This window comes from Vicugna pacos, chromosome 8, assembly GCF_048564905.1.
Source record: "Vicugna pacos chromosome 8, VicPac4, whole genome shotgun sequence".
NCBI classification, from domain to species: domain Eukaryota; kingdom Metazoa; phylum Chordata; class Mammalia; order Artiodactyla; family Camelidae; genus Vicugna; species Vicugna pacos.
In genome coordinates, this window is record NC_132994.1 from 60457437 (window position 1) to 60473335 (window position 15899).

The window sequence follows — 15899 nt, forward strand, 5'->3', positions numbered from 1 at the left end:
GTTTATTTATTTATTTATTTTGACAGAGGTACTGGGGATTAAACCCAGGACCTCATGCATGCTAAGTATGTACTCTACCACTGAGCTATACTCTCCCCTTCTTTTTTGCTTTTAAAATTGGTATCACATCGTGAACATTTTCCCATGTAATGAATAATTATTGAACTTTTTTTGGATTATATTATATTATCTTTCATGCTGAGTTCTCAATTTTATGTGTTAATAATATGAGGGACATTTTTGTGGATTAATCATTTATGCTCTTGTTCCTTAGGTAGATTTCTAGAAGATGAAATTATTTGTTAAAAAAATTCCTTTTTTAGGATCCGTGATACACTTTGCCTTAGTAAATGCATTATTTTTTTCCCCACCTCCATCCAGTCTCTAGAATCTGTTTTGCGACATCCAGCAGATAATCGCACCCAGATTCGGGAACTTGGCCAGACCCTGATTGATGGAGGGATCCTTGATGACATCATCAGTGAGAAACTGGAGGCTTTCAACAGTCGATACGAAGAACTGAGTCACCTGGTAAGAACTGGGCCATGCGTGAGTGTTGGTTAGATGTTTATGTACGGAGCTGGCCTCGAGAACTTACACCAGGGAGAAAGGTGGTACCAACAGAGATGCTGAGGGCATTGGAATACTGGGTGGGGAAGAGCCGACCTTAAACTTACAAGGCAGGTAGAACTTGATGAATAAAAAAATCTATCGTTGAAATTGTTTCTACTTCTGAACTATCTAATTTCCTTTAAGGATCATATTATAGATGTATATAAGAATAATAACTCATGTTATCCTAGTAAATCTTAGAGCCATCAGAATTTGACATAAGCTGCTGTTATAAAATGTCATAATCTCTTAGATGCATCTTCAGAATGTTATCACAGCATGCATATTCATATCATTAAGTAGAGAAAGGAGACTTTTTACTGGAGGGTTGGGTGGATATTAGAAGCTTTCAAACACATGTTAAAAAATAACTAGTCATGTTTAGGTCATGAATAGCATCAAACTTAACCCAAAAGTATGGTAAATAGTGTTTGACACTGTGCATATCTGTAGAACTTTTTTAAACTTTGGAAAAAATTTATATGTTCATTCTACTGATAGACATTTCTGTTATATTTTATATTCTTGTTAATAGGCTTATTGCTGATTCCTAAAAACGCCCTGAATTTCAATTAAATGACATATTTTATGTTCCCTTTTAATGTATTTAGGCACACATTGTTTTCTTTTTTGATTGAGGTGTAATTAACATATAACATATTAGTTTCAGGTATACACATAATGATCTGATACTTGTATTCATTGGGAAGTGATCACCACAATAAATCTAGTTAACCTCTGGCATGAGGTTATAGTTTTAAGATTTATTCCTTGCAATGAGGACTTTTAAGATTTACTCTTACCAACTTTCAAATATGCAATGCAGTGTCATTATCTACAATCATCACTCTGTACATCACAGCCCCATGACTTACTATTATATAATAATTATAATTACTATATTATAAACTCTTTACTTTATAACTAGAAGTTTGACCTTTTGACCCTCTTCACCCATTTCACCCACTCCTACCCCTGTCTCTAGCAATCACCAATTCTCTCTGTCTATGAGCTTTGTGTTTTTACATCGTTTTTTAGTTTGTTTTGGTTTTTTTGAGATTCCATATATACCTGAGGTCATGCAGTATTTGTCCTTCTCTGTTTGACTTATCTCACTTAACATAGTGCCCTAAAGGGCATTTTTATATTTTGTCATCTTTGTATAGAAAGAATTAAAAATGAGTGATTTCCTGCAAGATACGTAAGATACTAGAGGGACCTCTTCATGATGCTTGCTAGTTATTACTTATTTGCCATGCAGGCCACTTGAAGTAGTGCTTTTATAGTTGTTTCTTTTCTTGGTGGTCAGAACATAAGGCTTTTCTTATATTCAGCTGTTTATATTTGTGCTGAGCAACTGATGATTAGATTTTCCCCCATGTAGGCAGAGAGCAAGCAGATTTCTTTGGAAAAGCAACTCCAGGTCCTGCGTGAAACTGACCACATGCTTCAGGTCTTGCAGGAGAGCTTAGGGGAGCTGGACAAGCAGCTTACAACGTACTTGACTGACAGGATAGATGCCTTCCAAGTCCCGCAGGAAGCCCAGGTACTGCCAGGGACGTGAGGGTGTTTGCATCGTAAAGAAAGCATGTGGAATTGTCTTCTCACTTGCAGGGCACCAGCCTCTCTTGCCAGCCCAACGGAGAGTCAGTGAGAAAGGCTGACCTTACTTGCAGGGCAGCATGTGGATTTTTGGGTCCTCGTGGTTTTGGTGTGAGATCCTGGCAAATTACAACCACTTAAGAATTAGAATTTTCTTAGCTATAAAGTTGGGAAAATTCCTTCTTTATAAATAAGTGACGAACATTAGAAGTGACAAACACAAAGACCTCCATGCCCCACACACAGCTGTCCTACAATACGGGTGGCCTGTGTTATTATTGTACTGCACACTTATTAAAGCTTGTACAGGGGCCAGTATATTCTTATGTGTTATATGACTCTGTGACACTTAAAAAAAAAAAAGACCTTCTCTCCATTTTCTAATCTCTTTGTAGAAAATCCAAGCAGAGATCTCAGCCCAGGAGCTAACTCTAGAGGAGCTGAGAAGGAACATACGTTCTCAGCCTCTGACCTCCCCAGACGGCAGGACTGCTAGAGGAGGAAGTCAGATGGATGGGCTGCAGGTGAGAGGGAGAACGGCTTCCTTTGACTTTTCAGTGTGTTGGGCATAAAAAGAAAGTGAGAGTGAGCTGATGACTTGGGTGCCCTTGGTCTTCTCTGTGATGTAAAGATTGGGATGGGAGTGATGTGTTGAAAGTGCCTTCCAAACTAGGCAGGGCAGCAGAAACAAACTGTTGCGTGGGTGGACAATATTGAATCTGCTTTTTTTAGATGAGCTGAGAAGAGGGAGCAATCTAGACACAGAAGGTAGCTTTGTATAGGTTTTCCCTTCAGTGCAGAGCCGCCATCAGTACTGGTGTGGCTGATACACTGGGCAGGCTGACTGCATGGGATACAGACCCACGTTGTCCCTTAACAGGATATGTGAGACTGACTTTCACTCTGAGCTTGTGATGAAGGGCATTGTGACTTCTAGGTTCCTGAACTGTTTTTCAAACAGGTGAGAAAATTAATGCAGTTAATTCCAGCAAGGCTAGCTTAGCCTTTCATTATATCTCAGACTGAGACACTGGAATTCATGACACTGGGCTGTGCAGTTCGCTGAGGTGATCGGGCAACCTCACTGCATTCTTTTAAGGAACGTTTTTATTGGCGCTTTATTTTACAGCTCTCTGGCAGTGTGTGTCATAGTACTGTTGTCTGCTGAGAGAGATGACCATTCTGATGTGAAGTGCTTATTATTTTCATTTCTGCAAACAGAGGAAACTTCGAGAGGTGACCACAAAGTTCCAGCTTTTCCAGAAGCCTGCTAACTTTGAACAGCGCATGCTTGACTGCAAGCGTGTGCTGGATGGTGTGAAAGCAGAACTTCATGTTCTGGATGTGAAGGATGTGGACCCTGATGTCATACAGACACACCTGGACAAGTGTATGGTGAGATCATTGGGCGGTTAATGTGTCCAGTGGGTTTCTTTGTAGCTAATATGGCTTCATCTAGTGCTTTAGTACATGGTTTGTTCAATAATTGTTAGTCTCCAGTGTGCTAAAAATAGGGATAAATGATGAAAAACAGGCTAAAAAATTAGGAGTGTGGTCCTTTCCTCCAAGGTAATTAGAAGAAATAGGAGAGATAGCCAGTAAAATCAACTACAGTGTACTGAGATAAGGAAACTAGAATACACATGTATATGACATGATTAAACAAATGAAGGAAACACATCTTAATCACAGTATGAAGTTAGAGAAGCTAGGGAAGAATGTGGCTAATAAACTAAATTTTAAAGGATAGATTTGAGTTAGCTAGAAGAACCATACTTAGAATGAATGTAAGGAATATTGCAGTGTATGACAATTTCCTTCTCAAGGGAGGTAAAATTTTAAATTTTAATTTATAAACTTTAAGCCTAAAGTATGAAAGAAGAAATTATACTTAGAATGGATGTCAGGAACATCATAACATAAAAAAATCATTCTCTAGGAAAATAAAATTTTAAATCAAAGTTTAAACCTAAGATATGAAAGAAGAAATTATTTATAAGGCCTTATTACTATTTTAGTCTTGAACTTTAAAATTCAGTTGCATAGAAATTGAAAAATAATGTAGCTAAGCATGCACAATCTTGGAATAAGTGTTCTGCTTGAGAAGAATCATGAAGAAACTAAAGATGACAGGTGTTGAGACCAGAAAAGTCTGGGAAGATTTCTTTGTCCTTTCCAAAACTGCAGTCTCCACATGTCTATTGCATACTGAAGATTGTGTAATTACTCAAAATCTGGAATGGATGAATGAATGAACAAATAGGGTGAAATTTTATATATAAATTGTGCATATGAATGTAAATATTTATTTACCGAGATACGGAGATCAACAAAGCAAGCACTGTCGACCTTGTGTACTTAGTCCAGTGGTCTGTTCTTATGTGACAGTGCCACGTGAGATGTTTCAGGTCAAAATCATGATGAATGGACACAAGAGAACCTGCCCAGAATAAAGCTTTTTGACTTCAAAGTAACTAGGATGAAAGCAGCTCTGAATTTGACCTACATAACTGCGACTTCCTGTTGTCATATACATCTTGATACACTGAGCTTTTTATATACCTTTTTGTTAATTAAATAATATGTGCTCCTTGTGGTAGACTTGGTACTTCAGAGAACTGTAAGAAAAAAATAAATCTTAATTCTTTCAAGCTCCAACAGACAAAAATAGCCAACATTGGCTTTTTTCTTGTAACAGCATTTAGGATTTTAAAATGTAATTTAAAAAATGTTAGACATTCAACTTTCAGTCCTAATATTTTCCCACTTTTTTGTAGGAAGAATGTTTATATTATGGAGTACTTTCATAAATCTTTAAAATACGTGTTTGAGGGTTTTTTTTAATAAAACATATATAATCTCTATTAGTGTATTTTCTTAGTTGATTTTTAAAGGTTTTTACAACCTTGATCTCATTTTACTCATTCTTTGAACCAGATCTGAAAAAGATAAAGCCCTTTGATCTCTATTGTTAGTTCTGAGTTGTCAGTCTTTGTAAGCCGTGTTCTGAAATGCTTCCAGTTAGCCAGTTTTCACTACAATATGTAAAGTGTATTGCTTTATTTTTAAGAAACTCTATAAAATTCTGAGTGAAGTCAAGCTGGAAGTGGAGACTGTAATCAAAACAGGAAGACACATTGTCCAGAAACAGCAAACCGACAACCCCAAGGGGATGGATGAGCAACTGACTTCTCTGAAGGTTCTCTACAATGACCTGGGCGCCCAGGTGAGGAGAGCCTGCACCCTGCCGACCTCTGACTCTCTCTCATTGATGTATTTTAAAATTTCATTTCTGAGAGAATGCATGTTTGAATTTTATGGCATCAATAAGTATGTTTTTGTTTATTCCAGTAATTTTTACTATATTTCTTGAAATGTTATGTGTTACTATTCCAATGATGAATAGTTACATAGAAATTTATTTTTAATATTTAATCCAGAGTCATTTTAATATTTTCTGTGGCTACTGACATTTCCCATGTTATTCTCAGGACACTCTATGAATAATAGTCTCTGTATAAACTCAAGTTATTGGTCCTTGGATGGCTAAATTGAATAGTCTACTGAGACATGTTAAAAACATCACTAAATTGTAAGTGACAGGAAATTCACATTAATCAGCAAGATTTAAAATCCTTTCAAGAAACATCTGTAATTTGAACACTTTAGTGAATTCATGAGGATTCTCGTTGAGAATCTTTGTCCTGAAGCCAAGGAAGCAAAACCAAAAGAAACCTGTGGAAGTGAAATCTTCTTGTCAATACTGAAAAGCTGTGTTAGGTGATGTATTAGATCCTACTTTGGTTTTTAAATATAAAGTAAGTTTCTACACAAGCCCAGAGAATACTAGCTGAAATGTTGTGATCACTTTCAAATTAAGTGTAAGAACAAACAGTCATATATTGCCTGGGCAATTTGGGCCTCATTTATGTAAGATTAGACTGTTGGCGTGACACATCATGTGTCATTTCTATACACTGCACATCTGGAACACGTACATTAGAGCTGTTAAAACATTATACAGCTGAAGTTATTTGTGAAATATTACTATCTTTTTCATTGACTGGGCGTTTTGTAAATGCAAATCGTATGACTGGTTTTTACACCAGTTGTCTGTGACTGGTTTTAGGCTTAAGTCATCTCATTCAACACAACTGAGACTTTACTGTGTTGTGAGGAGTTACTCAGGCAGTGGAGAGACAGTGGTGAGCAAAAACATAAAAGAAGAAAATATTAACCAAGCAGTTGCACAAAATAATATCAGATTATCAGTCTGAAGTGTTATGAAGGAATGTATGTACCACTTTAAGAGTATATGTAAAGGGGGATTTGGTCCAGTCGGGTTAGGAAAGCATCCCTGAGGAAGTGGTCCATAAGCTGAGGTCTGAAGGATGAGTAGGAATAGCCTGGGTGAGACCAATGGAGGAGCTGTCAAGGCTGATGGAACAGCACGTGTAAAGGCTCTGTGGTAGGAGGCAGCATAGTCCATTTGTGTGGCTCAAGCACAGAGAGCAAGTGTGGGAACACGATGTTGGAGAGATGGGATGATACCAGAGCGTACCAATGTCTTAGAGACTGTGGTGAAGATTTTAATCTGTGTCTTACGAGTAATAAGCAGTTATTGCAGGGTTGTAGCAGGGAGATGACGTGCTCAGATATGTGTTTTTTAAAAGATCACTCACTGCAGTTTGGAGGGTGGTTTGCAGAGACATAGGAATGGATGTGAGCAGACCAGTTAGGAAGTCACTGTTATGCTGTTTGTGTGAGACGATGATGGCCTGAACTGGGGTGTAGCAGTGGAGATGGTGTGAACAGATGTTTTTAGGCACTGTAGGAAGTGAAATGAGTAGGACTTGGGGAGGGATTAGATGTAGGGAAGCAGGAGAGAGAGAGAGATGAAGGATGACTCCTGGGTTTCTGGCTTGATCATGGTGCCATCACTGGGACAGACACTGGAGGGAAGGGTAGAAACATGGAGAAATCATAACAAATCATGTGTTCGATATGTTGACGTTTTAGGTACCTTTGAGAGAGTTAATTGGGTATGTCAGATATTCATAAAGTTATTAAAGTCTGCAGAATATATCTGGGCCGAAGATAAGAATTTTATGAGTCATCTGCAGAGAGGTTGTAATTAAAGTTTTCAGTGATGATGAGATTGCCTAAGGAGAGGACAGAGTGAAAAAGAAAAAGGGCCTGAATTGTCTAGAAGAATTACATCATTTAGTAGGAAGTTTGAGGAAGATGAGCTTGTAAAAGAAACTGTAGTATATATATATGTCTTTTGTATGTATATATATATATACACATCACATTTTCTTTATCCATTTGTCTACCTGTGGCTGTTGTGAATAATGCTGCATGAATATGGGAGTGCAGGTATCTCTTTAAAAGAATACTTAAATTTCCTTTGCATGTATACCCAGAAGTGGGACTGTTGGATCATTATGTAGTTCTTTTAAAAAATTTTTGAGGAACCTCCATACTGTTGTCCGTAATTGTAAACTTGAAATCTGCTAAGAAGGTAGATCTTGTGTTCTTACCACAAAAAAAAAGTTAACTATATGTGATGATGGATGTACTAATTAACATGATTGTGGTAATCATTTCACAATATATATGTGTGTAAAATTATCACCTTGTGCATCTTTAAAACTCACATTATGCAACTGTATGGAACTACAGTGAATAGCAAGAAGTGGTAGCACACCAAGAGAGTGCTGGGTCTGGGAAGCCAAAGGAAGAGGGTATTTTGAGAATGAGCGTGGGCACCTGTTTCGAATATCATTGGAAGTTAAACATGATGTCCACTTACAAATGTCCATTAGATCTGGTGCCATTGGGGTCATAACTGAACTTAGCCAAGATAATTTCTGTGGAGTGATGGAGGTTGAAGCCACAATGTCATGGCTTGAAATATGTGTGGGAGGTGAGATATGGTTTTAAACATTTGTGTGGGAAAGGTAAGAGAGAGGAAAGTCCTTAGGGGAGATGGGGCCAAAGTAGGGAATCTGTGTGCGTGTGTGTGGGTGTGTGTGTGAGAGAGAGAGAGACACAGACAGACAGACAGACAGAAAGGTAGATAAATAACTTGAGTATGTTTCATACCTGGTGGGAGTGATCCTGTTGAGAGGAAATGGTTGCATATCCATGAGGAAGCAGGGATAAATGGCTAGGTAAAAGGTTTACAACTTGATGTTGTCTAATTTAATATTCAGTACATCTTAAAATGTATTGATTAGGCTGAGAAGAGTGTAAACTCTTATAAGTTGAACTGTGAATTATTTCCTTCCTGGTGTACACAAATCTTTGGTAGCCGTAAGTTTTATGATGACTGTTTAGCTGCCTAGGCAAGTCAGTCAGGTAAGTATCACTTGAATATATAATATCTTTTAATGTAACTCAAGTTTTTGTCTTCTAAGGTCTACATTGATTAGTTATTATTAATTTAGAGTCACAAATTTTACTTAAACTCCATAGAAAAAGAATCTCACTTTTAAGAAGGAATTTAATAATAATCAGTCCTTGAGGTGTGAAGGAGTCACATTGAACCTAGGGGACCAGTAAAAAACAGAAATGTAACCCCATGCTACTTACTAAGAAATTTGACCTTTATAGCTAAGATTTTTATATCATTTTGCATCATGTGAGAAAATTTCATCCTGTACATCATTTATCACTCTACTATTTAGGTAATGTTATTGTCTCTATATATGTGCACGTGAAAGGAAGAACATGTTTTTATGTAGGTATTGGGTTGTGATGTCTTTTAAAGTGTCAACTCAGCATTAGATTGTGAATGGTTGTTTAGTTTGAGAGTGCCACCATGTGATGTCAAGGGTCAGACCGGGCTCAATCTGATGGCCTTGCTGTCCTGGCATAGCCTTAACCATTGTAAGCATCACTGTCCTGTTCTGTTAAATGGAAAAGATAGTGCCTACCACAGGGTTTTATTGTATAGCATGTGTAAGGTTCCTTCGCACAATCCTGGAGCTGTATTAAGAACCTGGTAGATATCAGTTCAGTTCATTTTGCTTTCTGTCCACAACAATAAGAACAAAATAATAATAGAAGTTTATGTATTATTTACTGTATTTTAAATTAAGTGGTTAATTGTAAAACATATCTTTGTGAAGAATCTTGCTATTTCCCCTTACATTGCTAGAAAGTAGTGTGTAAGTGTGTGTTTTTTAAACAGAATCATTCATTAAGAGGATTTTAAGGCATCTTTTGTTCAAAATGATAAAAAAAAAGTATTTTTCATTGATTCCTTAACTTTGCTGCAAGGACTCAGGCAAGCCCTTTGTGTGTGTATTTTTCTCATTTAAAACTCATAACGGCCTTTTGAGGGCTATACCTATCCCGGGGTCACTTAGGAAGTAAGTGGTAGAGCTAAGATTAAAACCCAGAGTTGCCTGACACTTAACCTCTCCAGTATATCGTCCCTCTGCAGAAATGGAAGAATGGAGTGATTCTAGGTACCAGAGATAAGGGTTAAGTATGTCTTGGGGATTAAATATGAATTCATTTGGATCTTTAGTTAATGTTCTGATTCACTCCCATTCATGCTCATCTCTCTCTCTCTCTCTCTCTCTTTTAGGTGACAGAGGGAAAGCAGGATCTGGAAAGAGCGTCACAGTTGGCTCGGAAAATGAAGAAAGAGGCTGCTTCTCTCTCTGAATGGCTTTCTCTTACTGAAACTGAACTGGTACAGAAATCCACTTCAGGAGGTGTGCTTGGTGACTTGGATACAGAAATTTCCTGGGCTAAAGTAAGTTGTAGTTCAGATGAACCACTGATGTTAATGTAATCCGTGGCATTTTGATCAAGGAAATCTGGGTAGATGTCGTTTCTCTACATTTCATATTAAATATAGTCTTTTCTTTTTTCCATTATTTTTTCCACATCTGTCCTAAGAAAGAAGAATATTTTCAAAGCAACTATCTTCAGAAGATATCTTTATCTTGATCCTGAAAGAGTTAAACTCACGTGACTCATCAACAAGGCCTTTGTAGTCACTATGCTTGTGTGGTCCTTGAAAACATAATTACCACCTTCAGAATCAGTGACAGTTTTTGAAGATTCATTCTTTAACAGTATCATGCTGAGTTTATTTATTAATTCTTCTATAATAACTTTTGTACCAGTAACTAATCTTTCTATTGCCAGCTAAGGGGTATAAAGTGCTTAGGAATAGAATTTTCAAAAAAGTCAATAAAAGATCCAAGAGTTTTCTCTAGCCCTGTAGTTACATGAAATTACAGAGCCTAGAGACCTGATCTGCTGATTCTCTCTTTTGAGGTGGTCAAAGAATGGAATGAAACACAAAGCAGTTGTTGTTTTTTTTTTTTTTTAACCAAGGCATTCTCTTTTCCTAAATTTATTTCCTAAGAAAGAAGCATGTGTACTACAGATAAGTGCTGAAAATAAGTGATCGATACCATGACAGAACTTTATATAAAGCCGCAGGTTTCAGTTTTGACATCCTCTATAGGTGTCGGCTTTTGGGGAGAGGGGAGGTACTATGACATCGTGGGGTGATACAACTCTGTCTTAATTTGAACACTCTTTGGCGATAACCCCGTTGAAAGACAGTTAAGATATTAGTCGCTAGAAAGATTGTTCTCATCTTAGAAAATAGCTCATGAAAAGTATAATTATGCCGTGGACTATGTGAAGTGAAAAGGGATGTATGAAAGAAATGAAGCACACTGGAATTCTTGGGTTACAGTGGATGAATGCATCAAACTTTATTTTTTTGTAAATATAATCATTTTACAATGTTGTTGTGTCAAATTCCAGTGTTCAGCACAATTTTTCAGAATATTATCTTCTTTGTACAATACACTTTGAAAGTCATTATTTTCTTATTAGTAATGTAAGTCATATAACCTAACTGAGTGAGATTTGCATGGTATAACACAAAAAAAGACAGAAGCAAAAATCATCTATAATCAAAGAATACCCTATTAGTTTGTTTTTTTTTATAGGTACATATGGACATGCAGGCACAGGCATATGTTTAAAAAAGAATTGCATTGTATTTAGTATTTCATGAACTTCTTTAAAAGCCTTATATCTTTAGGGGAGAGGATATAGTTCAAGTGGCAGAGCGCATGCTTAGCATGCACAAGGTCCTGGATTCAATCCCCAGTACTACCTCTGAACATAAATAAATAAACCTAATTACCACCCCCAATTAATACAAATAGATAAAAAATTTTTTAAAAAGCCTTAGATCTTCAACATTTTCCTTTACCTATAAGTGTTTTTGTGTCACACATTCAAGATCGGAATAGTATTTCATTGCATATTTTATTTTTTATTGACTCATTCCTCCATTCATGTTCCATTACCAATTTTTGTTATTGTAAAAAGTGCTGTGATGAATATACTTGTAGCCAAATCATAGTATACATTCGTAATTATTTCCTGAGGATAAATTCTTAGCCCTAAAAATTTTGAGTCAAGGGATATATCCATCTTAAAATCTTACGCCTATTACGAAATTGTCCTTCAGAAATGTTGTACCCAGCACCTGTGAGTGAGAATTCCTACTTGCTTGCTTTAACTACACTTTTGACAACGGTAGGCAAATATGTTTTGGGTATTTAATTAAAACATGTTGCATTAGTTTGTAGGCCATTTGTAGCTTCTATCACGAATATGGTCTTTTATTTAGAGATCTTTACCTGTTACAGTGATTAATGCTTAGTGTGTTGTCTAATGGTGCTTTTTTTTTTTGCTGCTGTAGTTTCCTTTCTCTTCTGTATGTTTTAAACACTGTTATTATACATTTTTGAAAGAATGAAATCTTTTTTTCTTAATAATTTCTGCCTTTAATGCTTAGAAAGACCAACTCTACTCCAAAGTTACGTAATGATTTACTTATATTTCTTTCTAGCTCTTTTATAGTTTCATCTTTTTACCTTTAATGCTTTAATCCTTCTGGAATTTAGTTTGGTGTATATCATGAGGTAAGGCTCTAACCTTTTTTCCCAAATAGTTGACCAATTATCTCAGCACTATTTTTTGAGTAATCCTCTCCCACCTGATTTGATATGCTAAATTCATATATTCTTTTTGCTGTTACTTTTCTTTGTTTTCTGCTTCACTGATCTGGCCCTCTGAAATGTTTAACTGTTTAACTGTGTGGCTTTATATTTTAACATGTAAAGACAGAATTCTCCATCTTTATGTTTCTTCTTTTGTATATACTCATATGAACTATAGGATTATTACCCTCAAATTCTTAGCAAAATTGTTAGAAAGTTTTATTTGAATTGCCTTAAATTTATACATTTATTTTGAGGTCTTTTATATCTTTGTTATATTAAGTCTTTTTAGTAACATGGAATGTCTCATTCCCACCCTCCCCCCGCCAGATTCCCTTACATCCCTATATAATGCTTTGTTTTTTTGCTTTGTAAACATTATGCATATATGCAAAAAAGTTTATTCCTACATATTTATTTTATTGATATGTAAAAAGTACGCTTTTCCTTTTTTAAACTAATTTCTTAGAGCTGGTACATAGGTAATATTGGTTTTTGCATATTTAATTTTTAATCATCTGTCATTATGCACTTGCATAAATTCAATTAGTTTTTCAGTCGATTCTCATCATTTTTTAAGGTAAAGACAGTAAGTAATGATAAGTTTGTTTCTTCTGGAACTGTTCCCTCTTAAATTCCCATTTAATCTGACTTCAGATTGGAAATAATGAAGATAGTATATACGAATCACAAATTCACAGCACATTCCCTTCACTAGAGTAAACTAAATGAAACATCAGTATGTGACATAATGACCCATTTTTTTCAACATTGTGTTTTCATACTTCAACAACATGCATATTTCACATTTTAATGTATTTGTGCTTTAAAATATGTAAAATTATTTTCAATACAAAATTTAAAAAGCATTTGCATTTTATGGTTTTTATTCCATAGCTTAAAAATAATTATTTTTTAATGTAGCATTTTCTTTACGATGAAGTCTGTTAGCGTAGATAGTGTGTATACTGTTTAAATTTAACTACTTGTAGTTAATTATTTCTTATAGTTCCTAAAGACTACTGTAGTCAATCAGTACATAGCCACTGAAGGAATGCAGAAAGTTATTAACTGCAGAGAGCATGGTTGTGGGTAATCTGGATTTTTTTCCCCTCCTTGTTGGAGAAGAACACTTGAGAGAAATATTTCAGTGCCTTTATACATACACCAGAAATTGACATGACCAAATGAGTCTTTACATCTTGACTCACTTGTGAATTTGCAATTTTTATGCCTTTCAAAATGTGATTTAATGATGTGAGATTAAATATAGTCTTGAGCTTCTTGAAATTATTTGCTTAAGTTTTGTTCTAAAAAGGAGCAACAGCAGTAGGGTAGATATGTGCTTGTTACTTTTTGATTGAAAGAACTTTGTAGCTTTAATTTTGGAACCCAGCATTCTTTTTACAAAGCTCTGGATGCATACCTTGCCTGGTCAGACTTTTGAATGTGAGAATCAAGTTATCAGACTACCATCCAGAGTATTATCTTTACATATTATGACAATTGTGAAACCGAAGCTTAGACGTTCAGTTCTCCTATGGTTTACTTAAGATGACGTATTTTCTGGTGATGTTTATAAACAGACTATCTGTCATGTCACCTAGTTACAGGATGTAGTCCTTGAAAGTACATATAGTGTACATCAGTAGTTTCCTGTAGTAGTCAAGGAGATAAATTCATTATGAATGTTTTAGAATTGTGAGTTCTGGGATAGTCTTGCTTTGCCAGCTTGTAGTTCCTGAAAATGAAATAGATTCTTTACATCTAGAGTTGTGATGAAGATAATTGGTGTTAGTGTGTAATAAATGAAATTCATACTTAAAGTAAATGAAGTAATTACCTTTTCCACATCTAAATTTTTTACATTCTTTGGTATTTGCATAGTTAAATATTATAAGTTTTGTAAGAAACTTAAAACATCTAATGTTAATAAGTTAAGGAATTTTGTGAACCTTTGACATATTGTAAGTTATCTAGGGAGTCATGACCGTGGAAGAAAACAAAATAAAGATTGCATAACCTTTTATAATGTTCTGAAAGATCAAGTGGGTCCTGGAATTTTTGTTTTCTAGAATGTTCTGAAGGATTTGGAAAAGAGAAAAGCTGATTTAAACACCGTCACAGAGAGTAGTGCTGCCCTCCAGAACCTGATCGAGGGCAGTGAGCCTGTTTTAGAAGAGAAGCTCTGTGTCCTTAACGCCGGGTGGAGCCGAGTTCGCACCTGGACCGAGGATTGGTGCAATACTTTGATGGTATGTTTCAGGAAAAATTGAGTGATGAGATCTTCTCTCCTTTAATTTTTAAAAAATGAACACAGCTTGGCTAGAATTCCAACTCCTCAATTCTGTTTTGCTTGTGAATTAATTTCATTAGACTACATTTTATCTTTTCCTTTGGAAAGATAATAACTAGAAAGGGTTCAAAATGTCTCTATTAAGTAATAAATCATTTGTGAGACACATAGAAATATGTTCTTTAATATCTTAGCAAATGTGCTTTATTTGTTACATTTTAATGATAGTTTTGTATTTAATTTTCATACTATCATACATTGTATATGTAATATTTTTAATGTTCTAATATCAGTATATTAGTTAAAGGCACAGGTTCTAGCATCTGATGGCCTAGGTTGAAATTTTGACTAGTAGCTGGATGACATTGGTCAAGTCACTTATATGCTCTCTAAGTCTCAGTTGTCTCATGTGTAAAATGGGCCTAATAATTTCTACCTCATATAGTTTTTGTGATTATATGACATAAAACATGTAGGACTCTTATTTAACTATACTTAAAACAAGCAATTTTAGGTATTATGGTGATTATAGTAATTGTTAAATGTTATATGTTGTTAGACTCTGGTTATACCACTATACTGTTAACCAGTATTTCATGGAAATAGTGATCATTTAATTTCACAGTGGTTTTCTGTCCCTCTTTTACTAACAGTGAATGTATGGCAACCTAACCCATCCCTCCCTTAAAGAGAGTTCTCATCTATAAATTATTATTTGTTCTGACATGTCTGAGATAGGACTTTTTCCTACTAGGTAATGCATAGAAACAGAGAAAAATAAATTACTGTGTGTTTGAATATTTACTGAAATCAATCAGAATGTTTTAGGGCATTGAAGTTGGTAGGCTTATGTCTTGATCTGTCAGATTTATATCCAGAGTTCATCCATGAATTATTATCTTCCTAACCCTGGGTAAATTACTTAATGTCACTGGGCTTTAATTTCCCTGTACAGAATATGAGATTAAAAGAACGTATCTAACAGAGTTGTTAAATGTCAAATAACAAATATGAACTTCTCGGCTCATAGAATATGTTTATTAAATATTTTGTATATTCATTTTTGTTATAACTGGTTTTATTCCACATTCTTACAACCCTTACTTCTATCTTCTTCAGCCTGTACCTTCTAAAATCTCCTTTCAAATAATATCTTTCTAATCTTATTAAAACATTCGATTTGCCTGCTTTATAGAGGTGAATGTCTGGTGTTTATCAGTTCTTAGCCAAAATCCAGACCACTGTCAAAACTTTCCTCATGTCGTTTATTAGTTATCTTTTTCTTTTTTCAATGATTTTTCTATATTATAGATTAATAATTTGTTTCCTTGTTT

General features: G+C 35.3%; 1 protein-coding gene across 10 annotated transcripts in view; it reads left to right on the forward strand.

The window, feature by feature from the left end:
- The window catches only part of UTRN (utrophin), a 448326-nt gene that overhangs the window by 161129 nt on the left and 271298 nt on the right, over nucleotides 1–15899 (forward strand). For all 10 annotated transcript variants that reach the window (XM_072965969.1, XM_072965972.1, XM_072965970.1 and 7 more), the window contains 7 exons: nucleotides 382–531; nucleotides 1997–2158; nucleotides 2610–2738; nucleotides 3436–3609; nucleotides 5285–5440; nucleotides 9815–9985; nucleotides 14345–14524. In XM_072965969.1, coding sequence (XP_072822070.1) covers nucleotides 382–531; nucleotides 1997–2158; nucleotides 2610–2738; nucleotides 3436–3609; nucleotides 5285–5440; nucleotides 9815–9985; nucleotides 14345–14524 — 1122 coding nt within the window. The remainder of the gene's footprint in view (nucleotides 1–381; nucleotides 532–1996; nucleotides 2159–2609; nucleotides 2739–3435; nucleotides 3610–5284; nucleotides 5441–9814; nucleotides 9986–14344; nucleotides 14525–15899) is intronic.